This window comes from Pogona vitticeps, chromosome 4 (genome assembly GCF_051106095.1).
Source record: "Pogona vitticeps strain Pit_001003342236 chromosome 4, PviZW2.1, whole genome shotgun sequence".
In the NCBI taxonomy this organism is placed as follows: Eukaryota; Metazoa; Chordata; class Lepidosauria; order Squamata; family Agamidae; genus Pogona; species Pogona vitticeps.
In genome coordinates, this window is record NC_135786.1 from 63,601,154 (window position 1) to 63,628,600 (window position 27,447).

The 27,447-nt window shown below is 41.5% G+C and overlaps 1 protein-coding gene and 2 long non-coding RNA genes across 13 annotated transcripts in view; 2 read left to right on the forward strand and 1 right to left on the reverse strand.

Annotated features, from left to right (window-relative positions):
* The window catches only part of PIK3R3 (phosphoinositide-3-kinase regulatory subunit 3), a 363,941-nt gene that overhangs the window by 206,627 nt on the left and 129,867 nt on the right, over positions 1–27,447 (reverse strand). For all 3 annotated transcript variants that reach the window (XM_072997577.2, XM_020783361.3, XM_072997578.2), the window contains 2 exons: positions 26,281–26,476; positions 24,296–24,381 (listed from right to left, as the gene is read on the reverse strand). In XM_072997577.2, coding sequence (XP_072853678.2) covers positions 24,296–24,381; positions 26,281–26,476 — 282 coding nt within the window. The remainder of the gene's footprint in view (positions 1–24,295; positions 24,382–26,280; positions 26,477–27,447) is intronic.
* Positions 1–27,447, forward strand: part of LOC110073779 (uncharacterized) — a 281,110-nt gene that overhangs the window by 148,032 nt on the left and 105,631 nt on the right. For 3 of the 9 annotated variants that reach the window (XR_013544883.1, XR_013544881.1, XR_013544888.1), the window contains 6 exons: positions 4,366–4,415; positions 14,037–14,085; positions 20,764–20,855; positions 23,949–24,103; positions 25,341–25,486; positions 26,400–26,663. This is a non-coding gene — a long non-coding RNA (uncharacterized LOC110073779). Of the gene's footprint in view, positions 1–1,274; positions 1,379–2,781; positions 2,951–4,365; positions 4,416–14,036; positions 14,086–20,763; positions 20,856–23,948; positions 24,104–25,340; positions 25,487–26,399; positions 26,664–26,860; positions 27,383–27,447 lie in introns of those variants that run through there. The other 6 variants (XR_013544880.1, XR_013544882.1, XR_013544884.1 and 3 more) reach the window with 4 other exon arrangements.
* Positions 9,811–10,661, forward strand: LOC144589036 (uncharacterized). The gene is made up of 2 exons (XR_013544893.1): positions 9,811–9,894; positions 10,454–10,661. It is a non-coding gene; the product is annotated as an uncharacterized LOC144589036 (long non-coding RNA).

Here is a 27,447-nt window from a genome sequence, read left to right on the forward strand (position 1 = left end):
GTATTTAACTGAAGACTTGGGTACACCTACAAAATCACACGCCTTCCATAGTGTACTAATTTACAGTTCATTCAGTAATAGTGCAACACTGTCTACATAGAAAAAAAGTCCCATTCATTTTTGTTGTGCTTCATCCCAGATGAGCATGTATACAACCCTGCAATTCTATTTTTCCCTTTAAAATGTTTTTAACTCCAACATGGAAAAGCATTCACCCTCTAGTGGCCAATTCACAAATAAAATAAAAATAGGGAGATGTGTCAAGCCTAGAGATGTTTGGAAAATTGCATCTCCCATGTCTCCTAGAAAGCACAAGAAACTTTTTTCAGCCATTCTCCTGACCCACCTTTTTCAAATATGGATGTGTTGAACTGCTGGACAGTCCAACGGCTTAGCTCTCTGGCTGCGGATCCAGAGTTTGGGAGTTCAATTCCCCCTTGTGCTTCCTTGAAAGGAGCTGGCCTTGATGATCTATAGCAGTAGTCCCCAACCTTGGCCCTCCAGATGTTCTTAGACTACAGCTCCCAGAAGCTTTCACCACCACCTCTGCTGGCCAGGATTTCTGGGAGTTGAAGTCCAAGAACATCTGGAGGCCCAAGGTTGGGGACCACTGATCTATAGGGTCTCTTCCAGCTTTGCAGTTCAAAGGTTGTCAAAGGTTGTGTGTAGAAAGTGTCTTGGGGCTACACAAGGCTAGACATTGCCCAACAATGGTGTAGAGTAGTGGTTCCTAACCTTGGGTAACTGAGTTGTTCTTGGACTACAACTCCCAGAAACTCCAGCCAGTCCAGCTGCTGGTGAGGGGTTCTGGAAATTGCAGTCTTAAGAATACCTGGGTAACCCAAGGTTGGGAACCACTGGAGTATAGGATTAGGATTATTTATCCCATTCCCACAAATTTATAAGCTTTCATCCCCCCATGTCTTTATAGTCAAATTGGACAGTATATTTCGCATGTATTTGAGAAAGTTGCTTCCTCAAGAGGTGAAAGACACCTGTTTGTCACTGCATGTGCTTTTCCTTACTCACACATTTTGAATTTAGCATGTTATGTTAAAGATCACTGCAAAATTGCTTCTGGCAGGAATATTTTGCAAAGTGCATTATAGGGATGAATGACTATTTCATTCTGTGCTACTTTCAAAACAGTTTGATATATTTTTAATAATAATTCCATGAGAATTGAATAAGCATTTGGGTAACAATTTCAGATGTTCTGAAAAAAGGGATGTGGTGACGCTGTGGGTTAAAAAGCAGAAGCCTCTGTGCTGCAGGATCAGAAGACGAACAGTTGTAAGATCGAATCCACACAATGGAGTGAGCGCCTGTCACTTGTCCCAGCTCCCGCCAACCTAGCAGTTTGAAAGCATTTAAAAATGTGAGTAAATAGGTACCTCCTCTGTGGGAAGGTAATGGCATTCCGTGTCTAGTCGCGCTGGCCATGTGACCACGGAAACTGTCTTCAGACAAACACTGGCTCTATGGCTTGGAAACGGGGATAAGAACCGCACTCTAGAGTCAGACATGACTGGACTAAATGTCAAGGGGAACCTTTACCTTTACCTAACAATTTCTCAGTTTCATTATATTTGAGATGAAAAGAATTTTGAGATTAGAGGGGAAAAAACCTTACTGGAGGGAAACGAAAATTGTTAGATTTGTCCATACAGGCAAAACGCTTTGAGTGCTTTAAAAAAAAACAACAACCTGGATGTGAAAGTCTGTATGTTCAGCCATATTTGTGGTGCTGGCTTGAGCACCATCTCTCCACTAAACAAGAGCAACGTTGCTGGCTGGTCAGTGTTGTGAGGCTTTTCAGCTACTTCAGCACTGTCCAGCTGGTGATGTTGTTCTTGCTGGTGCAGGGGCAATGGCTTGGTTTTTGCGATATGCTGAGTGGACGCAGATTCTCAGCTGCTGCCCCAACACCAGCTCTGTCAGTACCCTGGAAGCCTCCTAGAACTGGCCAGCCAACAGCTAGAACTACATGTCCTGCTTTAATGGATCACATTAAAACAGGATGTGTATTTCAAGTGGTTTCATGCCTGCCTGCAGATAACCCACGGTAAAAAAGCTTACTGTGGGTTATCTGCAAACTTGTAGTTCCTGCCCAGCTGCATCTGGCTGGTGCAAATGATAAAATGTTTTGTTTCAGCTCATTACCAAAATTTGCAGATTTCTTTACATCTAGGACAGAAAGAACTGGGCAGTGAAAGAACTCAAATGGAAGGGAATGTGAAACTTATTTTATTTGTTTGTACAGGTTTCCTCAGTGCCCTTATTTTACCATCTCACCATGCCTAAGTGCATGTACTCTGAAACTGCAATACTCCTTTCTGGAAAGGGACACTGACATTGCTAACAGCATCTGGGCATTTGTTAAAGTCTTAGGCTGTGAAGTGGGATGCATTTCTGGTCCTTATGCTAGAGCTGAAGTGGACCCCAGACATACATATTCTTACTATCTCTGGCCTTTAACATGCCTATAGATGAAGTCTTTGTGTGGATCATCAAAGGGATCGTCCTGGGTGTTTCCAGGAAGAATGCAATGGAACCACTTATAGGGAGAAAAAGCGTGGGATTTTCCTGCTATGATGAGAGTTGTATGAGCCACAAAGACTGAATGCTGCTTGTTTAGAGACCGGGAACCCACATCAGTCACGGTCCCCCTCTCATCCCACATACTTCTTGCCTGCTTGCTTTTTATGAAGTCATATTAATGTGTAACAGCAGCTGTTGTATGTTTGAGCTAACTGGAAGTCAATGCCCATTGCATCATAGGTTCTCTTCTGGGAAAAGGGATGTGTGAGCACAAGTGTAAGAATTGTGGGGGCACAATTCAGCTCTCTCAAATCTTTAAAGTGACTTCTGGGCAGAAAGAATACCAATGGTCAGCTTCAGCACAGCCTGGTTTTCTGAAGAAATGATGTCATCCAACTTCATTTTTCAAGTAAGGGAATAAAACCACACATCACATTCATAGGAAATCCCTTGCTTCACCTCTGATGATGGTTAACTGTTCCATCATTTCGTATTCTGGTTTTCATGGTTCCTAAAAATAATTTTGTCCACATATTTGGTTTAAATAGTGATGGCAGGTAACATTGTGGCCAGGGTGATCTAAAAGAAAACAACAACAACAACCCAAAGCTGTAACAAGACAAGTAATTACAGAAACTCCATTCTCTTCTTTTCTCATAGGTGACTGAAGCAAAGGAGTAATTCACACTACAGTGTTGGAGTGACTCCTCCTTGTTCAGATCAGATGTTGCCACTACTTATCTTGCTTGCTTTTTTTAAAAAATAGATCAGGTTCTTCTATAATAGATACAAAACAAAAAACAAACAAACAAAAAACTATTAACAATACCTCATTTTTGTAAGGTAAATATAAAGTAACCCAGAGTTTTGGTACCGATTATAATTTTTTTCTACATTTCTTTTATTATAGGCTTTCTTATTGTTCTAAAGGGGTCTTTCTTTCTACTTTGACTTTTTCTGACTCTTTTTCCTTCATAATCTGCTTAAATTCTTTTTGTCCTTAAAAAAAAACAAGGAAGGGTTAAAGCTGTCTGAGCAGTGAGAATGGAGACATAACCCAACCTAGAGAGACAGAAGGGTGCATTTTATACTGTAGGAAAGATTTTTAGGTGGTGTCAAGGGAAGAGATAGTGGGAAACAACTAAAAAGAAGTTCTGGGGAATTCAAGGGGGAAAGTCATCTTATATGGTCAATATGACCAGATAGGCGGGGTATAAATGGAATAAATAAATAAATAAATAAATAAATAAATAAATAAATAAATAAATAAATAAATAAATAAATAATATATGGAGAATGATTTGGAAAAAGGGAAGGGGAAATCAGAACCTAGAAAATGCCTATTGTAGGGTATAATAAAAATCTGAGAACTTGACTTAAGTTCTTAACTAGATCAGATCTTCCTCTAAGGACCCATTTAATTGTTTTGCTTTATGCATATTCTGCAATGCAGATTTTTGTAGACCACACAATATGTGTTATATATTCTATATAAGTTACAGTTGGACTTTGGTAGCCCGGCTCTTAGATCAAGTTTCAGAAGAAGCACAGTGAGTGTATGAGTACACAGTGAGAAAAATTACCTGCTGTGAAGTCAGGTTTCCTTGGGTAAATTCACATTAACTGGCAACACAGTGAAAGAAGTGGAAATTGACAACCTTCCCCTCTCACTTTGTTAATGTAGCTTTCTTGTAGCCTTTCTATTTTGTGGAAGGCGTGGCTACGGAAGAACTATTTTATTAAGAATGGTCTTAATAAGCTGTAAACAAGGGCTGAGTGTGAATTTCCTTCTCTGTTCTCATTCTCTTGTTCTCTCTCTCTCAGTGTCCCAATGCTCTAGCGCAACAGCACTGACACCAAGACTTTAAAATAAGGTAAGAAATAGCAGTGTTTGCAGAGATCCAGCCCTTCCAGTGTTTTGACCCTGCGTCCCCATCCATTGTGCCACTGAATGAATGACTAGCACTCCTGAGTACATATCTGTGCATTGCTTCAAGCAACCACACTACTTAAACTGATGGAAATTGATTGACTGTGAAAAAAAGTAGAAACTCCAGTGGTGGAGGAAAAAACTGGAGATGGAAAATCTGGCCTGATTCACATTGGCTTTTTACATCATATGGTCAAAAAGAAAAAAAGTGTATCAGACCATCCCAACCCTCTAGTATTTTCAGCATTAAATATCAATGTAGTCACACTGGGAGACTGGTACGTCACCCAAGGTATTTTACCACCCAAAGTTAATAAGATATGTTAATCTTGTGATATGCGTTCTCCAACATATCACAAAAACAGACTTGACCAGTAATTGGGTTAAACTGTATGTCCACACTGGCAAAATGACACAACATACATAGTGAGCACAGGATGAGCTACATGGTAGGCACAACTTTGTCATCAGATACATCATTGCTGCTTCCAACCTGCACCCCCACCATCATTTCTGTCTGAGACAACTGGCTCACTCCGGTTAATTACAGGATCAGCCCAGGAATCCTGTACTGCATCTGAATTTTACAGTCATATTTAGTATAATTGTAATTGAGAACAGCTCTCCTTGGGGCAAAATAGATCACCCATTCTCAACGGGGGCCATATAGCCAACGGAGGGGGGCTGGCACATTTGAAGGGGGCACAGACTTGAAACAACACATCACCTTATAAGGTTTGTTATGTGGCTTACATTTTACATACATACATACATACATACATACATACACACACACACACACACACACACACACACACACACACACACACACACACACACACATACATACATACATACATACATACATACATACATACATACATACATACATACATACAATCCTGATTCAACCTATTTTCTTTCTTTTCTTTTCTTTTTTTCGTGGTCATAGCCTCCCCAAAAAGAAAAAAAAAGTGAGAATGGCTGAACTAGATGATAGAGTTGGCACATCATTTTAAAACGAAAATCCATTAAAAATACAAGACTGTATGTTTATTCTTAAATGCATTTCACTCAGTTCACACTTTATATATTAGCTTGCTTTATTTGTAATTACCATATTTTTTCCGTGTATACGGAAATGTGTAAGACAGCCCCCTAATTTTGTCCCTTGCCAGAGGCGGAGGAGCAGTCAATGGGCAGCCGCGAGGGATGGCTCCGCCTCCTGCTGTTGCTTCCTCTGCCACCCAATCACGTCACTGCCTTGTCACCTGCCCGAAGGGAGCCCGCTAGTGGAGGAGGCAATCCGGCAGTGGAGGCAGCAGCAGCAGGAGGAGGAAGAGGCGGATACAAAGGCAAAGGAGCAGCTGTGCTCGGCCGCTGCTCGCTGCTACCCACTGACTGCTGCCACTGCCAAAAGGCCTCCTGCAGCGCCACTTGAAGGCTCCCTTTGGGCAGGGAACAAGTTGGCAATGTGAACTGGAGGTGAGCCCTGGCAGGGGGAGGCGGTGATCTGGTGGCAGTGGCAGTAGTCAATGGGCAGCTGCAAGATGTGGCTGAGCTCAGTTGCTCCTTTGACTCCTCCCGTGTACAAAATGACCCTTTTCGTTTAATGGTTTTAGAAAAAAAGTGTCATTTTATACACGGAAAAATACAGTAATCCTTGAGAGACAGACTTCATGGATTTCATTTGCTTTTGATTGTCAAGTCATGGAGCTTTGAAGGATTTGCCTGTCTAGAGGGAAAATGTTTTAAAAGCGGGAAATATGTTTCCCATAATACATGTTATAACCCATTATTTTCAGGTTTTGTTGTGTGTAGCAATCGCTCCCTTAACAAGCTCTGAGAGCTGTGATAGATTTTTAACATCATCCATTCTAAGGAGCCCAGAAAATACACTCTACACAATATTTCCCCACCCCGATCTTCACCTTCCCCCCTGTTTGCATCCCAGCCAGGAGAAAAGCTATCCTGCCATACCATACAGCTGGCTGTTGCTTGCCAGTTGAGATGCTAAATGCCAGGGATAAAGAGCTTGTGGAAAGATAATAAAGCAAAGGGGAGTAAATTAAAGTAGATATAAATAGCACCAGGAGAAAGGAGAAGGGATGATGTCACCCATATTTACATAAGCTGGTATTTCTATCCATTCTGTTACAAGAATTCCTCTCTCCTCCATCTTGTGTTGGAAATGGTTAAAGGTGGAGCTGTGTAGTTCTTTATATACAGTCATTTTTAATCTGCAGTGTGACACACGATCCCTCCACTTTGGGACATACATTGAATTCAAATGATCTGACGAAGATGCTTTAAACATGCATCACACATCTCTGTGCAAAGTTCAAACACGACAAAGTGACTGTATGATTATCCCAGAATGTGCTCCCTGGATTGCGCCTTAACTTGTTGCAAAGCCTGTTGGATGTGAATCACGTGATGGCAGGTTCAGCTGTGGAAGTGAAATCTTTTTGCAACAGAGAAAATGCAGAACAGCTTCATACTGAGCTTGACATAAATAGTTCAGAGTGTCAATATAAAGAGTGATTGCAGAGGCTATAGACAATGTGAAAATTGGAACTAGTACTGTACAGGAAACAAGAGCAGGCAAAACATCCAATTCATGGCCTTTCATGGGAACCTAGGAAAGAAACTGTCTTTTACCATATCAGAAAAGATCTTGGAAAAGTTACTTTCTGAGACTCTAACTCTCAGAATCTCCAAGCTAACATGGCCATGGCCATGCTAGCTGAGGCATTCTAAAAGGCGTAGACCAAAATGTAAAAGTGTTAACCTCTGGATCAGATTGTTTTGCCTCTCCAGGCCAGTATTTTCTACTCCTTGGAGACTCAAACAGAGACCTTTTCTATCACCTGCTACCTGATGCTTTAAAACTTGAGATGTCAGGGAAGAAGCCTGTGGCCTCCTGCCATGAAAGGTGGGAATTATATCCCTGACTTATCAACAAGAACCCCTCCCTCTTTGCATTCTTTGCCTCACTCATCCCATCTAAAGTTCTGTGGCACTGCTTGTTAACAACAGCCATTTTATCTGAGGCTAAAAATAGTGGTCTGTTCAAGGCCATTGAGTTGAAGGCTGAGAAACCCCCCTGCCAGTTTATCTGTTGCATGCGGTCAGATGCAGGAGATGAGTCAGCATTAACTAACACAGAACAATGTTCTTTTCCCGGCTCTCCCAAAGGTTATGGAAAAATCTAAGGCCATTTTACTCCAATGCCAAAGCAAGGTCATGTTCCGATTTCACCTATTTATATGGTAGTTGCACAGAGGCCTTTGTGTTACTATAAGGTATTTATAGTATGCATATGTATAATTAAAAGCAAGACTTAATGTTGGATGAGGATGTATGTGGTTAATGGGACAGGATATGGCAAAGCGGCTTGGGCCTCTACTTTTCACACTAACATTAATACCACAAGCTTTTTATAGCATCTCTATGACCACTCATGGTTTCGAAAGAACTTTACAAATATGGAATGAAGCCTCACATTGCTAAGGTGTGATGAAAACGAGAATAAAAGAATCCCATAATTTAGACATACAGTATAGAGGATGAAAGGGACAATTCAAGGTTAAAAGATCACAGCAAAATTAGGAACCACCACACTGATGGAGAGTCCAGAAGGCTCCTGTTCCTGACGGCTTTAAATATTAGAATAAGGGCTTGGGGCAGAGAAAAGAGGAAAGAGCTTGGTTAGTTGTTTGGTTTTGCATTTCAGTTTTGCATTGTGTGCATGAAATATCCAGTTCCCAATCCAAGAACCTAGAACCAAATTAGGGTCAGGCCAGTTTTGTCAGTTGACACGGTTCGCATATTCATTTATTTAACTTCCTCCTGTCTTTTCTCTCTCTGGAAGGATTGCAGGTGGCTTACAAATAATTTAAAAACACAAATATTAAAACAATTATCAATACCTTTGAAAACACATTATTCAAAATCAATTAAGCATATTAATTATTAAAAGCTATTAAAAGAAAAATCAGTTTAACATAATTTTAAAAACATTTTAAAAAATAAAAGGGCAAGTCTCCCCTTAAAATCCCTTCTTCACCAGCAGTTTACACATAAAGATGATTCTCTTGGGCATTTGTACTAGCAGAAGGCAGTGATTCCTATGGGGGAATTTTGCTGGACAATGTTTGGTCTCTGCTTTGCAAACCGATTTTTGCTAGATGAGGATTTTGACAGCTCCCTCCATGCTCGCAAACAGGTGTTTTCGGGACCTAAGCATCGCAAGACAGTGATTTAAACAGCTGATCGGCAGTTCACAAAGCGGCTTTCCTATGGCTGATCTTCGCTAGACAACGACGATTCTTCCCCATTGGATCGCATTAAACAGGTTTCAATGCATTCCAATGGGGAAATGCTTTTCGCTAGACAATGATTTCGCTAAACAGTGATTTCAGTGGAACAGATTATCATCATCTAGCGAGGCACCACTGTAAAGTAAAAAAGTAAAAGTCAGGAGACTTCGCTTCCTCCTGCCTTATGGAACTGATGTCAGCTGATGCTGTACAAACCGATTGGAACACACCTCATTGGAGGCGGAGCCTGTAGGCAGTGCTCAGATTCAACAGGGACTCGTAATGTCTGACGTTCTGAGCTCAGAGGCTGAATACTCAAAGCAAAGTTTTCTTAATTTTTGGGTTAGAAAAGTGGGAGGGGTATCTTATAAATGGAAAAATACGGTAGTTTGGAACTCTCAGCCACATTTCAAGTAGAATAATATACAAAATGCACAGGGCAGGACAGGAAAGGCAAGGACAAGACAGAGATGCTCCTGGTTAGTCGAATGACAGATCAAGGTATAGGGATCCAGCCAGTGCTGGATGGGGTTACCTCTGAAATCATGGGTGCACAGCTTGCATGTACTCCTGTATTTGTCTCTTCGTCTAGATGCCAGGTTTCAGTGGTAGCCGGCAGTGCATTTGCACAGTTAAAACTAGTGTGCCTGCTGTGCTCATTTCTTGAGAGGACTGATCTGGCCCCAGTGACGCATGCCTTTGTTACATCTTGGCTGCAATGTGCTGTACATGGGGCTGCCTTTGGAAAGTGTTCAGAAACTTCAGCAGGCCCAAAATGCCACAGCCAGATTGTTAACCGGAGCTGCTTACAGAGATCATATAACACCCCTGTTACAGCAGTTCCATTGGCTGCCAATCTGTTTCTGGGCCCAATTCAAAGTGCTGGTTTTAACCTATAAAGCCATAGGTGGGCTGGATCCAAACTATCTCAAAGACCCTATCTCCCTTTTTAAGCCAGCCTGGAAGTTAAGATCATCAGTAAGGCCTTTCTCTTGGTCCCTCTACCTTTACAGGTGTATGGGAGGGGGCCTTCCCAGAGTCTGGAACTCCCTCTCACAGGAGGCCAGGGTGACCCCATATTTGCTGCCCTTCCAAAAGCAGGTGAAGACCTTTCTCTTCAGGCAGGTTTTCCCTTAGTGACTGCCTATCTTTAAAGGGTTTTAAAATTGGATGGTTCTTTGTTTTGCTTTTAATTCTGTTTTAGTAATGCTTTTATGTAATACTTTAAATATAATGTTTATTTAATTATTTTTAAATATTTTAGTACCTTACTACTGTGGCTTCCAATAGTATCTTTTTTAAGGATAAAGTTTGCCTTGGGTCCTTTTTTTTAGGAGAAATATTTTAAGTAAATAAGGAGAGGAAAGGCCGTGATTTCCTCGCACATGGCTGAAATGAAAAGGAAAGTTCAACTGACATTGTTGAATTGATTGGTGATAGCTCTGAGTAGAGACAATGACTGTACATTAGCAGCCAGCAGGGTTGATTTATTAGGATTTACCAGAAGAGGCACATGTGTTCATTACATGGCAAAAGGATGACTAAGGGGAGGGGGGTAGAAATAGTGCACTGCTTTCGGCCTCCACAGACAATTAAACAATTGTACTTGAGCTATCACAGACTCAGCATCAACCGAGATATATTATTTTCTTCACCAAAGGGGAAAAGGAGAAGCAGGAGCGACTGGAGACATTATGGTGCCTGAAGAAAAGGACAAGATGCTTCCACCCCCCACCTTTAATATATGAACAGAAGACAACAGAACTGAATCTTGAACATTGATGACAGATCAGCTTCCTCCAGTGAAACTAATGGTAGCAGGCTAGCTTAGATCAGTGGTTCTCAACCTTTTGTCTCTTACATTTCCCCACTCACTCTGTTAGACAGAGAATCTGGTTCCCACCATGAAAAAAGAGAAAATGCTCACTTTTCCCAAAAAAAGAGTGTTACATGTTTACAGGCATTCCGTACCTAGATTTATTGTTTACAGTCACTTCTAAGGACATTTTTTTTAAAATCTAGTATTGTCATTGGTGTACACGCAAACAATAATAATGTAAGGCACAAATTAAAACAAAAGAGTTGCAGCATTTTAAAGACCAGAGGTTTTATTTCAGATTTTATGGATTACCACCTATATCAATTACCACCCATTTCCTCCAACACAAATAAGTAGCTGAACATTATAATATAACCATGTTGAGTTTAAAATGTATAGCTCCTACAAGTATAAAACACAAAGATAATAAATTTAAAAAATGCAGGAGCATTCTTAGGAGAAATGTTGCTATATTACCAAAACACAAGTTATTTTTTAAAATCCATAATTTCATGTTATCCAAATCCTGTAACCCACCTAGACAACTTCTCTGTCCCATCAATGATACATTTACGACTGGCAGAGAATCACTGGCTTAGAGCAAAGAGGGCAGGCCATGTGGCATCTTCATCTTCCAATCCCCACTGTCTGCTTCTTAGCACTTGGCGGCTCAGGTACTATTTCTCTCCACCCAATGGGCTGACCCTGAAGATAGATTTGCTCTTGTGGGAGAACTACTTTCTGCCCTGTCTCAATCTCACATATATTTATAAGAGGCAGAGACAGAAACAAGAGAAGAAAACACAGGTTTCAAAGAATTAAAGAAAAACCATAAAGAGGAAATGTTCCGTGAAATAGCAGACATTGTTTCAGGAAGAGAGGCTAGGCTTGCTGACATTTACCATTTTCTTTCATTAGTGCATTAGGTGATTCCATACTGAAACAGTGCAGCATGGAGAGGTCAGCTCCAACAGATGCTGAAGAGCAATATTTTTCAAAATAAAGAAAAAAAATATTAAAGTCAACCAAAAGGGCATAGGATGAGAGTTTAGTTGCTACCAGTGATGGGGGTATACAAATACGAATATCCCCGCACAGGTGGCGTTAATGAGGGTCTAGCCCCATGGGGCTGGACGGTCCATTCACCAATGTTTGGAACTTTTAAATATATTACTTTACTGCATCTTGGCAGTTATGTTGTTGCTATAATTATGTTTGCTGTGATTTCTCAGGTAGTTAACTCCATTCCACATCACCACCAATTTTTGTTGTCCTTAACAATGGGCCAGAAAAATATGGGGAAATAGCATCTGGTGATATTGCAAGTAATTTTGATATTGCATCTTAGAAATATTTCTAAGGCAAAACCTGAACAAATCACATTGAAATGTTACTGAAAATGCTAAAATGCCTTTAAAAGTAACTTTTTAACGTAAGTGATTGTTCATGTTGTTCTTGCTCATTACAAGTAACTACTTATAGATAACTATGTTCCTCCTTACTCCCAAGCACTGGTTTCCTTATGGGTGGTTTGAGACATAACATTTTAGAACCTCTACTCTGTAGAAATTGAAGTGCAGGGCAGTGATACTACTATCTATAACTCTGTAATTTCTATAATAATTATGCACAGTTTTTTTAGAACTCTAGAAATCATATGTCTATATGGAATTGTAAACCTTCTTTCCCTGGCCGGCCTCTATGAAAAGCGAAGGGGCAGTTTACATGGCATTTGAAAAAAACACCTTAAATTCTGTATCTCCCCCTTCCCTTCTTCAGCTCTTATAGATGAATGGAGGTCACAGCTCATCAACAGACAAGAAGGATTCTGTTGTGGGATCTTTTCTCCTTCTCTGGGTCTGGGAAATCTCATTAATAAAGTGTGGGACCCCAAAAATCTCCAACCTAGGGGCTTCTCTTCCCTTAGTTGGGATGTTGTCTAGTAAATGCACCAAGCAGCAGGCATTACATGCCAGACTTTTTCCTAAGAAAAACTAACCGTTATTATTTCTAACAAGAAGACTGAGTGTAACACATTTAAGAAGGTAATCCAAAACAGAAATATCACAGAGACTGGTCTCTGGACACAACTTAAAAATCACAAAATGGAAATAAAGAATTACATGTAGGCATTCTGGAAGCTCAGCACAGCCAAACAGAATCATAATCCACAGTGCAATTAAGGGTACGGCTACACTAGCCGCAGGGAGTGAGCTAGTGTGGGCCACTTTTGAAAGGCTGGGTTGCCATTTCTGTGTGAATCGTCAGGCTTGATGAGATCATTCTAATCAAGCCTGACTATTCCAACGCCAATATCGTGATACTGGCAGAGGGCAGGGAAGTGAATAAAAATGTGTGTGATGTAAAGTGTGGTCAAGGCAAGACAGAGGGAATGGGAAATTTGGACAGAGCCAAATCGAGCCCATTGATCTAGTAAAAGGGGGCCAGACAGAGATGCACACACAGTTGCTGTCAGGGGAGTCTGTTGTGTTGTGCACGCACATGCACACACACACACACACACACACACACACACACACACACACACACACACACACACAGACACACACACACAGACACACACACACAGACACACTTCCATGCATATATTTACTTGCTCCTTCACTCCATTTCCCTCCCAAAAGCTTTAACTGCAAACTGTCCGCCTCTAGCAATGTGAAAACACACACACACACACACACACACACACACACACACACACACACACACACACACACACACACACACACACACACACACACACACACACACACCACATGTGTCTAAGTGCAGAAAGCAGAGCAGGGTGTGGGAGAGAGAGAGAAAGGAGAGATCTTTCTGAAAATCTCTCCCCCCCCCGACTCCACACTGGAGCAATATAAGCAATTCCGCTGGAAGAAAACTGTGTTTATTTGACCTGACCGTAATCGTCCTAATCAAAAAGAACCTTGTGGTGCAGAGGTTAAACTGCAGTAGTGCAGTCAAGACTTTGCTCACAACCTGAGCTTGATACTGACAGGCTCAGGTAGCTGGCTTGCAGTTGAGGCATCCTTCCCCCTTCAGAGGTTGGTAAATTGAGTACCCAGCTTTGCTGAGGATGGAGCAGCAATGTGTAGCCTACGTAATTAAAGTGTAAACTGCCTAGAGAGTGCTTTAAACACTATGGGGCAGTTTGTAAACAGCACACTTTAAATCTTAGGCTCTAACCCTAGACCAATCTGGGATAGATTGGTCCCCATTAGGGACAGATTGAAACAAGAAACTCTAACAAGAATATTGCTCAGTTAATGTTTCTTAAAAGTGCTCCCAACCATTTCAGCAGGAGCCTAAAAAGCAGTCTAAACGTCTGTATAGCCAACTTCTAATTCACTTGAACCCTGGTTTTAATCAAAGAATGTTGTCTCTCACTTCCCATTGTAATCAGCTCTTTGTCATGGCGAGCTGGAGAGCAAAGGAGCAGAAGCTCATGCCGGGTATGTATGTATGTATGTATGTATGTATGTATGTATGTATGTATGTATGTATGTATGTATGTATGTATGTATTTATTTATTTATTTATTTATTTATTTATTTATTTATTTATTTATTTATTTATTTATTTATTTATTTATCCCGCCTATCTGGTCATTTTGACCACTCTAGGCAGCTAGTTCCTCAATCAGCCTGATTGGCCGATACCTCTGAATCATTAGTAGCATCATCACTGATATCACGACTATTTTTCTTTAGGTATTAACCCTTTCCAATACTTCCAGACATGCACATGGTAAAGCTGGAACGTATACATTAGGACTGGTGAAATATGTTGCTGCTTAATGACATGGATGACTTTGCTGTCATGACAGGACTTTTGCCCTCCAAGCCCAAAGAGTTGTGTATAATCCTTTGTGTCATCCATATTGCAATCAGTAAAAAATTACTTCAAATTCATCTGTTTTATAAGTGGAGCAAATCCCACAGTATTTGACCATGTAGTTACAGTCGTAGTCACCCACAGTAGTGCAATGTGGGTTGCCAGCACCTGGGGCAAGGGTATGATTGTGCATCTTGGAGAGGTCATCTTGGAAAGTGGCAGGGGAAGGGGCTTGGCGCTTCATGTGGCATGCTGTGAAGGTGTGGAGAATAAGAGTGTGCCGTCCGCAGAAGTAAAAGTGGAAAAAGAGGATGAAATAAAGAGTCAACGAGATAGTGGCGAAAGTAAAGAAGAAAAGGGAAAGGAAACAGAAGAGAAAGAGGGGGAGGTGAAGATAGAGGTGTGTTTGGCAGACGAAGAGTGGGAGGAGTCTGAAGTGACAGTTGAAGGGGGGTATAAGAACGAGGAGGGGGTGGTGTGGTTCAGTTCAGTGGTGGAGGCTTATGAGAGGAAGAAGAGGGAGGACAGACAGAGAGCTTTTGAAAGGGTCCGCTACCAGGGGTTGTTAAGAGATTTTCCCCATCTAAAGGAAGGTGGCTTATTGCCCGATCCACCTACTGTAACTGAGACTTTCCTGCGCAAATTAGTCAAAGAGTGGAATGTGATTGTGGCGCCTAGAGAGCTGGAGATTCAGCGTGAACGTGCCTGGATGACAGCTGAGGAGCACGAAGGTCCCGACGAGAGAGGATGGTACCGACACAAGTGCTGTGGGACCATTTGTGCCATGAGGAGTCTCCCTCCTCCTCAGAAGGAGCCGCGGGGATCTTGTGGGATCCGCCGCCTGTAACTCCCTGGGAGTTTGACCAAAGTTTAAATGTTATTGAAAATGGCCTGTTGCCAAGTTTGAAACCGTTGAACCCGTTTAAAGATGTGCAGGTGGGAGAGGAGATGAATAAAAGTTCCAATGTTAATGTTATACAGACTCAGTCTGACTTATTTTCCGCCGAAAACAAGGGGCTGCCTGAAGGAAAGGACCAACTTTCTTGCAGTGGCGCCCAACGTGGGGCAGCCCCTAAGGCGGAGAATGAAGAGGTGAGCGAGCTACGTCGGACTATTCAGCACCAAGCGAAATTACTAGAAAATTTAGCCGAGCAACAAACTTTATTAACAAGGCAGTTATGGCAGTTGAATTCCGGAGAAGAAAGGGTTAAGAATGAGTGGAAAGAGGCAAGGAACCCCTGGGTAGCCAGCCCAACCCCCATACGGATGCAGAAGATGAGTAATACTGACGACCCTGAGGCATATTTACATACTTTTGAAAGAGTAGCCACGGCGGCCGGGTGGCCTAAAGACCAGTGGACATTGATTTTAATTCCATGTTTGACAGGAATATTACAAGAGGTGATTGACACATTATCTGTCCAAGAGGCCACACAGTATGAAATAGTAAAAGGCGCCATTTTACAGACTTTGAACTTAACTGAAGAAGCCTATAGAAAAAAGTTCCGGGAGTTGAGATTCAAATCAGGGATGCATCCGCGCCCAATAAGCCAGCGCATGAAGGCCAACGTAATTAGGTGGATCAAGCCCGAAGATAAGACAAAGGACGAAATTATTGAGACAATCGTGATGGAACATTTAATTTCAACATTGTCCAACAATATGAGGAGCTGGGTTCAAAGAAATAGACCGAAGAAGTTAGAAGAGGCGATTCACCTCATAGAGAATTATTGCGCGGCGGAGGAAGGAAGTAAAGAGTACACAGGCGGAAACCCTGACAAGGCACGCCCACCGGACAAGATGGCGACCGGAGGCAGCAACCCACCGCGTGGTCCGATGTCTTTCTCCGCGATCGGCAGAGGTAGACCCACTAACTTCGAGCCGATGCGTCCTAAGCCGACTCGCCCCATCACCTACGATCAGAGGTTGTTCGAGCCCGGCACAGGATTGAAGGAGGGCAAAGATGGCAAGCCCGTGTGCTTCGACTGCGGCCGCCCGGGCCATGTTCGGCGGCAATGCCCCGGGCTGGATTGTTCGTGGGTAGGCCAAAATAATGAACCAGTTAAATTGATGGGGTCTGAAAGAGAAGGTTGGGAAGTGGTGGTTTTGGTTAACGGCCATGAAAAGAGGGCATTAATAGATACTGGATGCAGTAAAACGTTGGTGCGTCAGTTAGAAGGAACCGAAGGAGCGGATGAAGTGTCGGTGAGATGTATCCATGGGGATTCAAAAAAATATGCGACGGTCTGGGCTGACGTGCAGATTGGGAGTGAGTGCCGGAGAATGAAAGTTGGGATAGCCCCGGGACTTTCAAGGGAAATGTTGTTAGGACGTGATTGGGAAGGGGCTAGTGAATTGTTGAACAAGAAGGAGGGTTTGATTGGAGATTGCGAAATAAGTCAAATCGAAACTGATTTTGGGAAAGAAGGTTCTAGGGAACAAACAAGGATGTGGCAACAAGATGACCCTACATTACAAGAGGCATTAAAGAAAGCACAACCTACAGGGACTATTATTCAGGGACAGGAGGGATTTGAACTGGAAGAGGGATTATTGTATCACGTGAATCGAGAAGGTGAAAAACAACTGGTGGTACCAATGAAATGGAGGAAAGATGTGTTAAAGGTAGCTCATGATGTTCCTACTGCAGGTCATTTAGCTAATGAGAAAATGATAGCTCGAATATCTCAGAGGTTTTGGTGGCCGGGAATGCAAAACGAAATACAACAATTCTGTAGAACTTGTAAAGAGTGTCAGATGACCCAAATGAAACCTAGACCGGGAGCCCCTTTGGTGCCTATGCCCCTTGTAGATCATCCCTTCGACAGAATAGGAATTGACATAGTAGGACCTCTTACAAAGTCTGCAGGAGGGCATACTCATATTTTAGTGTTAATTGATTATGCAACAAGATATCCAGAGGCTATACCTTTGAGGTCAACTACAGCCAAAGTAATCGCAAGAGAGCTAATGCAGGTGTTTACTCGGTTAGGTTTCCCTAAAGAGATATTAACAGACCAAGGGAGTAATTTTATGAGTTTAACATTGAAAGAAATGTGGAAATTATTGGATGTGGATCCAGTACATACTTCTGTCTATCATCCTCAAACAAATGGATTGGTGGAGCGATTCAATAAGACTCTGAAAGGGATGTTGCGGAAGTTGGTAATAGAAAAACCTCGCAGATGGCACTTATTAGTAGCTCCTCTCATGTTTGCAGTTAGAGAAGTACCACAAGCATCCACTGGCTTTTCGCCATTTGAGATGATATATGGGTGGAACCCCCGAGGAATTTTAGATTTAATAAAAGAAAAATGGGAGAGTGGGTCAGATAACTCTCAAATTACAGTAAAACATGTTCTGGAAATGAGAGAACATTTAAAAAAGGTATCTGAAATAGCGAAAGACCATTTAGGGCAAGCACAAGCCGGGCAGAAAAGGAGATATGATTTGAGGGTTTCCCCTAGATCCTTCCAAAATGGTCAAAAAGTATTGTTGTTATTACCCGCCGAAAATGCCAAGTTGTTTGCACGATGGCAAGGTCCATACGAGGTAATTAGACAAGTAGGAAAGGTGGATTATGAAATTAAAACTCCAGATAAGAAAAAGAAGACAGGAATATATCATGTGAACCTTTTAAAGGAATGGCATGAAAGGGAGGTGTTATGGGCTGAAGATATAGAAGAAGATCTAGGGCCTGAATCCTCAGTGTACAGGACAGACCAGGCAGAAATCCCTTTAGGGGATTGTTTGAGTCCTCAACAAATGAGACAAATAAGGCAAATTGAGCAAGAATTTAAAGATGTATTTTCTCCCAATCCAGGCATAACCCAAATAGTCGAACATCGTATTAATACCAAGGAAGGAGTAGTTATACGTAGCGGAAGTAGGAGCTGGCCATATCACATGAAAGAAGTAATCAACAAAGAGGTAGAAGAAATGTTAAAGTTAGGAATAATTGAGCATTCACACAGCCCGTGGAGAAGCTACCCGGTGGTAGTACCTAAACCAGACGGGAAAATCCGGTTATGTATTGACTTCAGAAAATTAAATGAAGTATCTAAATTTGACGCTTACCCCATGCCCCGCATAGAAGATTTATTAGAGAGACTAGGGGGCGCTATTTACCTCAGTTCATTGGATCTCACTAAAGGTTACTGGCAGATTCCGTTGAGGGCCGAGGACAAGGAGAAGACCGCTTTTGTGACTCCTAAGGGGTTATTTCAATTCCAAAAAATGCCATTTGGATTACATGGAGCTGGAGCTACTTTTCAGCGATTAATGGACAAAGTATTAGAACCAGTAGAGGAATTTGCGGGAGCATATATTGATAACATTCTTATCTTCAGCCCCACGTGGGAGGAACATGTAAGACATATAAAGTTAGTATTGAAAGAATTAAGGAAAGCTGGGCTAACGGTAAACCCTTCTAAATGTAAAATAGCTCAAGAGAAAGTAAAGTTTCTGGGCCACGTAGTATGTAAGGGAGAAATACAACCCTCTGAAGAGAAAATTGACAAATTATCTGATTGGCGTGTACCCAAAACCAAAAAAGAAGTACAACAATTTTTAGGTTTGGCAGGATATTATAGGCAATTCGTGCCTAATTTTTCGGGAATTGCGGCTCCTTTAACTGATCTTACTAAGAAGAAAATAAAAAAGTATATTAATTGGGGAAGGAAAGAACAAGAAGCGTTTGACAAATTGCGGTCTATTTTAAACGAATTACCAAAGAGGTATGCACCTGACTTTTCCTTGCCATTTATTGTACAAACAGATGCATCAGATAGGGGGATAGGAGCAGTTTTGGCACAAGAAAGACAGGGTATCGAATATCCTGTTATGTATTTTAGTAAAAAACTAACACCTAGAGAACAGAAATATGCAACAATTGAAAAAGAAGCCTTAGCGGCCAAATGGGCAATCACAACTTTAAAATATTATTTATTAGGAATGCCTTTTATATTAGTAACTGACCATGCCCCATTACAATGGCTAAACAGAATGAAAGACGCCAACCCACGTTTGACCCGATGGTATTTGAGCTTACAACCTTTTGCATTCCAAGTGAAGTATAAAAAAGGAAGTAACCATGCTAATGCCGATTATTTCTCACGACAGGGTGAAGGGGATGCGCGCGATGACAACAAGCGGACGGCCCACTCCTCCGGGGGGGCGTGTGAAGGTGTGGAGAATAAGAGTGTGCCGTCCGCAGAAGTAAAAGTGGAAAAAGAGGATGAAATAAAGAGTCAACGAGATAGTGGCGAAAGTAAAGAAGAAAAGGGAAAGGAAACAGAAGAGAAAGAGGGGGAGGTGAAGATAGAGGTGTGTTTGGCAGACGAAGAGTGGGAGGAGTCTGAAGTGACAGTTGAAGGGGGGTATAAGAACGAGGAGGGGGTGGTGTGGTTCAGTTCAGTGGTGGAGGCTTATGAGAGGAAGAAGAGGGAGGACAGACAGAGAGCTTTTGAAAGGGTCCGCTACCAGGGGTTGTTAAGAGATTTTCCCCATCTAAAGGAAGGTGGCTTATTGCCCGATCCACCTACTGTAACTGAGACTTTCCTGCACAAATTAGTCAAAGAGTGGAATGTGATTGTGGCGCCTAGAGAGCTGGAGATTCAGCGTGAACGTGCCTGGATGACAGCTGAGGAGCACGAAGGTCCCGACGAGAGAGGATGGTACCGACACAAGTGCTGTGGGACCATTTGTGCCATGAGGAGTCTCCCTCCTCCTCAGAAGGAGCCGCGGGGATCTTGTGGGATCCGCCGCCTGTAACTCCCTGGGAGTTTGACCAAAGTTTAAATGTTATTGAAAATGGCCTGTTGCCAAGTTTGAAACCGTTGAACCCGTTTAAAGATGTGCAGGTGGGAGAGGAGATGAATAAAAGTTCCAATGTTAATGTTATACAGACTCAGTCTGACTTATTTTCCGCCGAAAACAAGGGGCTGCCTGAAGGAAAGGACCAACTTTCTTGCACATGCCCACCTGCTTTGTTTATGCTGGGAAAAAGAGGCTGGGCTGCTCTGGGCTGTCCTTATTAGAAATAAAAGTGAAAATTTAAATGGGAGACAGATGTGTGGGTTTCTAATAGATGGATGAGATGCTTCAGACAGGTTTGAGGCAACTTATATTGTATTGACGTGATAACTGTGAAACTTCTCATAACTATCTGAAGCTGCTACAGTGGTTAGGAGTGATCACAAATTCTTCTAGGGGTTCAGTGAACAAAGATGTCAAAGGGTCTGTAGTCCAACTATTGTAAGGGCAGAAGCTGTTCAATGTTTTTTTTTTTTTTTGAGGAAAAACCCAAAGAGACAGTGTCTGTGTGGTGAAGAATTAAGACTGGAAAGAAATTGAGATGCAGCAAAGGAACAAAGTACCCAAAAGTAAGGTAATTGAAGAGTGAGTGGGGAGGAGGGAATAGAACCTGTGAATGAGTAGGCAAAGGAGAAGATGGGCTGAAAAAAAAAAGATAACATGAGGACTGAAATTAGGAAAAACTTAACAGCAAGAGAGATTGGAGATAAAGTTTGACTTAATATAAAACAGTGATTTGGAAGGTATACATTCACAAATATTTCTAGATGCATTTAGAGTTAATACAAGCATAAGATATAGCTTTAGCAATACAGTGTATTTTTTCTCTCTTTGTCATAGCAAGAGGACTTTAAGAGTTAACCCCTCTGTCCAATCAAACGGTACATGCCCCAAGAAGAATATACTAGTGTATTATACATCGTGGAACCAAAGGGAAGTTGGGAGTTCTATTCCTGCCTCCAGAGGGAACAGCAACCTTGTGCAGCCTTGGGCAAGCTGCACTGTCCCAGGGTGCCCCCATAAGAAGGGAATGGTAAACCACTTCTAAGTACTCTCTAGCACAGTGGTCCTCAACCTTGGGCCTGCAGATGTTCTTGGACTTCAACTCCCAGAAATCCTAGCCAACAGAGGTGGTGGTGAAGGCTTCTGGGAGGTGTAGTCCAAGAACATCTGGAGGCCCAAGGTTGGGGAACACTGCTCTAGCAGACAACCCTGAAAAGGGTTACCAAAGTCAGAATTGACTGGAAGGCACATGACCTTTGAAAAAAAATCCTCCAGATAAATATTCCCATTTGATTAAAGAATTTTTTAAATAAAATTCCATGAAAACAACTTAAACTGAACTGATTAAAATGGGCCAAACCCTCTGATTTAAGTCTCGTTTACACTAGGGCATGTATTATGGTTCAGTGCTGAGTCAACCAAGTAAACTGTAGAATCTCTCCTTCAACATCTGGAATTAGTCACGTTTGGCTCTGGAATTTTAGCCTGGTATGGTAGGATTGAGCAAGGTAAGAATGTCCAAACACAGAGTGAATCCCAGAAATCATATTGCTACAGAGGATTATGGGGCATACTCTGAGGTGTGTTTTTACTGGAAAAGCCACATATAAATATTTGAAATAAACACATGAAATGAAATACTCTTCAGTTCACCTAGGGAACAACCGTGCCAGCAGCAGTGGGAGCCAGCCTCATGCTCTACTTTCAGCCTTGCTGGGCCCCTTTAATTATGCCATCTCAAGAGGCGGACTGGTTTTGCATCTCCGTCTCCTGTGGCATCATCTTACAAAGTTTCCAGGAGCAAAGACTGTGCTTACTGTTTATCTGGGGGCTCATCCACAGTGCAGCACAAATCAACCAAAAGCTAGCTGTATCCATTACAATCATAGTACATTAATAATAATGCAGACAGAAACAGAATGAAGGAGGACAAATCACTTACAGGAATCATAGACTCAACCATGTCACTGGTGGTTAACAGAATATTTTCCAGAAATTATTTTGTTGTTGCCCTCATTCTTCTGTTTTTGCAAATGGACATGGCTATGCATGCTGGTAATTAATTCCTGCTGGATAGAGGAATGCCTTCCTACTGTATTACTTAATTTTTTTTTCAAATGGGGCAGTTCAGTCCAGCTAAATTCACATTTTTAAGCAACTGTAGCAAACAGGAATTCACTCATCAGAAATTCATGGGCTATGTAACTTTACCTAATACGTTTGAAAGTAACACATCCATTGATAAATGTACTTCCTAACAAGAGAGCTTATAGTAAGGTCACTTTAGGTTATGGTATAGGCTGGGGAGAATGTCCTTAGTTCCTGTTACCTGCCTCAAGAGCTAACTCTTCGTAACCCAGCTGGTCAGATGATAAATGCAAACAGCACCAGGAGCCTTTCCTTTTGCCAATAAACCTCATGTGAACAAACAGTGAGCTGGAAAATACAGGAACACAACTTCCTTTTCCCTTCCCTTCCATGTGCTGGACTCTTCCCAAAGTCAACCCTCACTAAAGGCGTTCCTGTAACATCACCTCAGAGATTCCCTGAAGAGCAATTAAAGCACCTCTAGCTGCCAGCTGTGCTGCCAATCAAACTATACAGTAACAACCATGGACAAAGAAAAGAAGCTAAGACAAACTTGGGTTTTCTGTCCTTGCCCTAGGCAGGGTGACCACCTTCTGGATTGCCAGAGAGGGAAAGGGCAGCAAGGCCATGAAAGCAAGGATGGAGTGACAGCTGGTTGGTGAATTCCCCAGGGTATTTCCTACTTCCTGCTTCTGTGATGATCAGAAACATGCCCATGAGAGGAGGAGGTACCTTTGCAAAACCACACACTGGTGATTTTGTAGGTCTTCCTCTAGAGACTTCAGTGAACCGTGAAGTAGAGATTGCATGGCAAGAGATCACTCTAGTCCAGCATGGAAAACAAGTATCTTTTCCTCTCAAGCAGTGTTTTTGACAACAACTGACAGAAATACAAGAGAGGAACTCGGTTGTGTACTGCAGAAGACATCACAGTTAACCCATTTTGTATGTGTTTGATTATGTTTTTGCAATCTGTCATGTTCAAACAACTACAAAAATTGTGCATAAATCTAAAGAAGGAAGGTACAAAGATGAGAGTTTCTTGATTCAGTGCAGCCATGGGCTACCTCAGGGACTCTATGGTTCCATATAGCAGGAGTGAGGGGCTTTGGGTCCTCCAGCTATTTTAGTCTGTAACACCCATAGTCCACGGGCATTGCCTGTGCTGACCAATCTTGTAGGCCTTGTAAGCCAAAATACCTGGAAGGCCAAAGTTTTACATTCTTTCAGAGTTTCAGTTTTGGAAGATGTTGCTGAGCTAGCATATCAGGCAAAAAAAAAAAAAAAAAAACACGAAAAAAAGAGAAACATGTTGTGGCACCTTAAAAACCTTAAATAATATTGCACTTAGTATTTAAGGTACCACAATGTTTCCGTCTTGTTTTTTTTCTCTTTTGTTTCTGCTTGATAGTACATTCTCCCAGGACCTCTCTCAAAAAACTTTCTTTGCTTCCAATTTAGTGCCAAGGTGTTGTTCTAATAGCAGAAGAAACTAGTGTAAGACTTCTAAGCAGTCTCATACTCGTACTAAGTATATAACTACAGTATTCATTCTGTCTCTTATTTCTTGCTACAGTGGTAGAACTGTATTGCTTCCAAACAGGACTATCTGCATTAACAGGCATTCTATATGTACCAACTATAATGAAAATATTTCAGCAAAAGGCCACTGAATACAATACAGACAACTACGGAAAGACCATGAAACTCCTCGCAGAAGGCAGAATGAAGGTCAGAGCCTTTCTTTCTTGATATTCCTTGAACACTCACAGCCAAACCCAGCCTGCAGAATTATGTGACTCAAGCACATGTTGCATAGTTTTCAATTGCTGTGTCTTTTTGATCATAGTGTCCAAATGCAGTCAGACCAGCCTCCTGAATTCATTGTATTTTAGATGCCAAATGCACTGAGTGATTTCCTACCTGGTCTGTCCTGGTTCTCAGATACTCCACCAGCTGCAATGAGGGCCTCAATAATCTTCACACGTTGTTCAGGATTCATCTCCATGCTAGGAAAATAATGACATAAATCTTACTGCAAGGTTAGCCAAGCTTCCTGTGTGTTCATTAGGCTACAACAGCATTTGTAGTCCTTTAACGTATGGCATGGCAAGTCTCAGAATCTGTGCAAATGTAGACACGTATCTGCAAAAACTGCAGTATTACATGAGTTTCACAATACTGTAATCAGTGATGCTCCAGAATCTCATGATAACTGTGGATTCATACAAAACTTGGAAAAAATGACTTTTGGGGACTACAGTTTCTAGAATTCTCCACCCAGCATGGCTGCATTTCCAAGCTCTAGTTTTAATGTGTGAAACATCCCAAAATAACTTCAATAGCATGACTGCTTCAGTACTGTGTTTGCTTGCTTTGATGCTCCTCTGCTTATATATTGTTACTTGCAGTTATATTATTTTGTTTATTTACTGAATTCACCTATGACTCCTCTGTTAAAGCAGGGGAACAAGTTTGTATGTTAGAATGATCCCCTTATTGATTAAATGACATAATGTAAAAAGTAAAGGAATTGAGCAAGAAGTAGAAGATAAGGTACCAACTTCTTAATTTAAGATGTAGTTTATTATGATAGGAACAAGACAAGTCTCGTATCCTCCAATGTGCTCTGGTGGATCAGCAAGGTGTCAAGAAGCCTGCCTGGCTGCTTGCCCACCTGCCCCACAGTGTGTCATGTTGTTCAAGTTTTACCTACGGGTTCCCTCCAACAACAAATGAATTTCAATAGACTATTAATTATAACAAGTTATAATTAAAAATAACTGAGATCTAGGCTTTGGATGAGAAACTCAACTATAGTTAAGCTAAAACTGAAGCAGAAGTTTCTGATCTCTTTTCAGCCATGCTGAAGCAGAAGGAAAGATAAAAAGGAACACATAAGTCTCAGGGAAGATAGGACTCAGCCTTGTAATGCTAAATCATGGTGTGACATTACATCCAAATGTAGGGAAAGAAGTTACCTAAGGACTACAAGGAATTGCCATCAGTGATAGCCTTGCCAAACCACATGGTTCCACCATGGAAGCCCCCAGCCTCCTCTACTCACTGACAAGCCCAGGACCCATCTCTTCAGCAGCAAAATGAGATGTCCAGGTAAGTCCATGCTTCTAATTTTACACAGGACCAAGGGCAGTCTGTTGTCTAAGCAGGAGAAGAGCATATCACTATGAAAGGACAAGATAGTGTGGCCTCCCTTCAACCATAAGGTGCTCAAAACATTTTCCAGAAGCAGATACATGTTGGGGGTTGGAATCCCATAGGGCAGGAACCATGTTTTATTTCATAATAATTTTTTAAAATTAAGCTCAGGGAGAATGGAGTTCCACACTGATCAATTTGCTTAAGAAAATGAGTTAAGGAAGAATTTATTTATTTATTTATTTTATTTATATCCCGCCTATGTGGTCGGGTCAGGCCACTCTAGGCAGCTAACAACATAAATAATACAATAAAATTAATATACGAAACAATTATTAAGTGGTAAAACATTACACAAGGTGGGAGGAACAATAAGAGAGGAAAAAAGGTGTTAAGGGGCATCAGGGATTATCTGATGGGAAGGCCTGCCGAAACAGCCACATTTTAAATTGATTCTTAAAGATACCCAGCGAGGGGGCCATGCGAATCTCAGGAGGTAAGTTGTTCCAGAGGCGAGGAGCCACCACCGAGAAGGCCCGATTTCTTGTCTTTTCCTTCCGGGCCTCTCTCGGCGTTAGGCTCCTCAGCCTCACCTCCTGGCTCGCACGGGTGATATGAGTAGACCTTGGTGGGAGAAGGCGTTCCGCCAAGTATCGAGGCCCTAAACCGTTTAGGGGAAAAACATGCACCCAAACTCTACCATATTTGTGGTAAACAGTGAAGTCTAGTAAACAATCCAGAACTCTTACCTGGATGATGTTGGTCTAAAAAGGACTTCACTAAAGGCTTCTCCAAGCAATTTGGGCGTAAGGTGATTCTCGTGGCTATGCTGGCATAGTTTACAAAAATGTCTTGTCAAATGTTGTAGCAGGAGTCTATGCCACTGAGAGAGGCAAGGACTTTCCAGGAGCAGCTTTATCCGCTTACCACAATCCTCTGTTTCTGCTGAGATGCAAACGGGAGAAAAAGAGACCTTTTATGTACTGGCAAAAATTCGAGACAGGTAACTGCAGTATTCAGTTTGAACCATTTAGCTGAAATGTGCAGCATGGGAATCTGAGTCCACAGTTCCTATCTCTTTATCATACTCAGGACTTCCTTTTCCAAAAGCCCTTTTGAACAAAAGCAAGAATGAGTGATACCTTTTATAGGACCACTAAAAAAAAAATCAAATAGCAAGCTTTCTTGGATGAAATTCTGAATATTATCTTCTGACTAAGTACAGTATACCTCCTTCATGGATAGTGCAGTAAAAGTATCACCCACTCTTGCATCTGTATAGTCTTGGGGACCACACAACCTTTTCCTTGTTCTGTCTTTCTAATTCAGATTCCATCTTGGCTCAACAACAACTGGTTAGTTTGTTTGGACTGATAGTTATCCTAATCCCTAGTGAAGCCTGGAATTGAGAGTTCAGTCAAAAGTACTTATCTGCATAAGAGAATTATACTAGTATAGTATTATACAATGTGTGTATCCACTTTTAAGCTAGTAGCATGTGAGGCAGCAAAATATTATTGTACATCTATGATGTACACATGAGAAATGAGAACACATTCAGGTGTGTCCTGAATAATGACAGCACCCTGTTGGCTGATCCTTCCATTTCAGAAGCATCACTGGATTGCTTACAACATGAATGAATTTGAATGTACACTACATAAATCTTGAAATCCTTTAACTATATGTACTCTATAGTCTATTAAAAAACTGTGACATTTATTTTATACAGTATTAGTTGATCTAAACCAAACAAGTCATCTGAATATAAAAAACATGAATGGTATACTGTATACCAAAAGCCTGAAACATGTATTCCCCTCAATAAATGTTATCCAATGTTAAATATAATGATAGTGTCTGCCTCCTTTCTTATACACTATATAATTTCTTAATTTTGACATCACCACAAATAT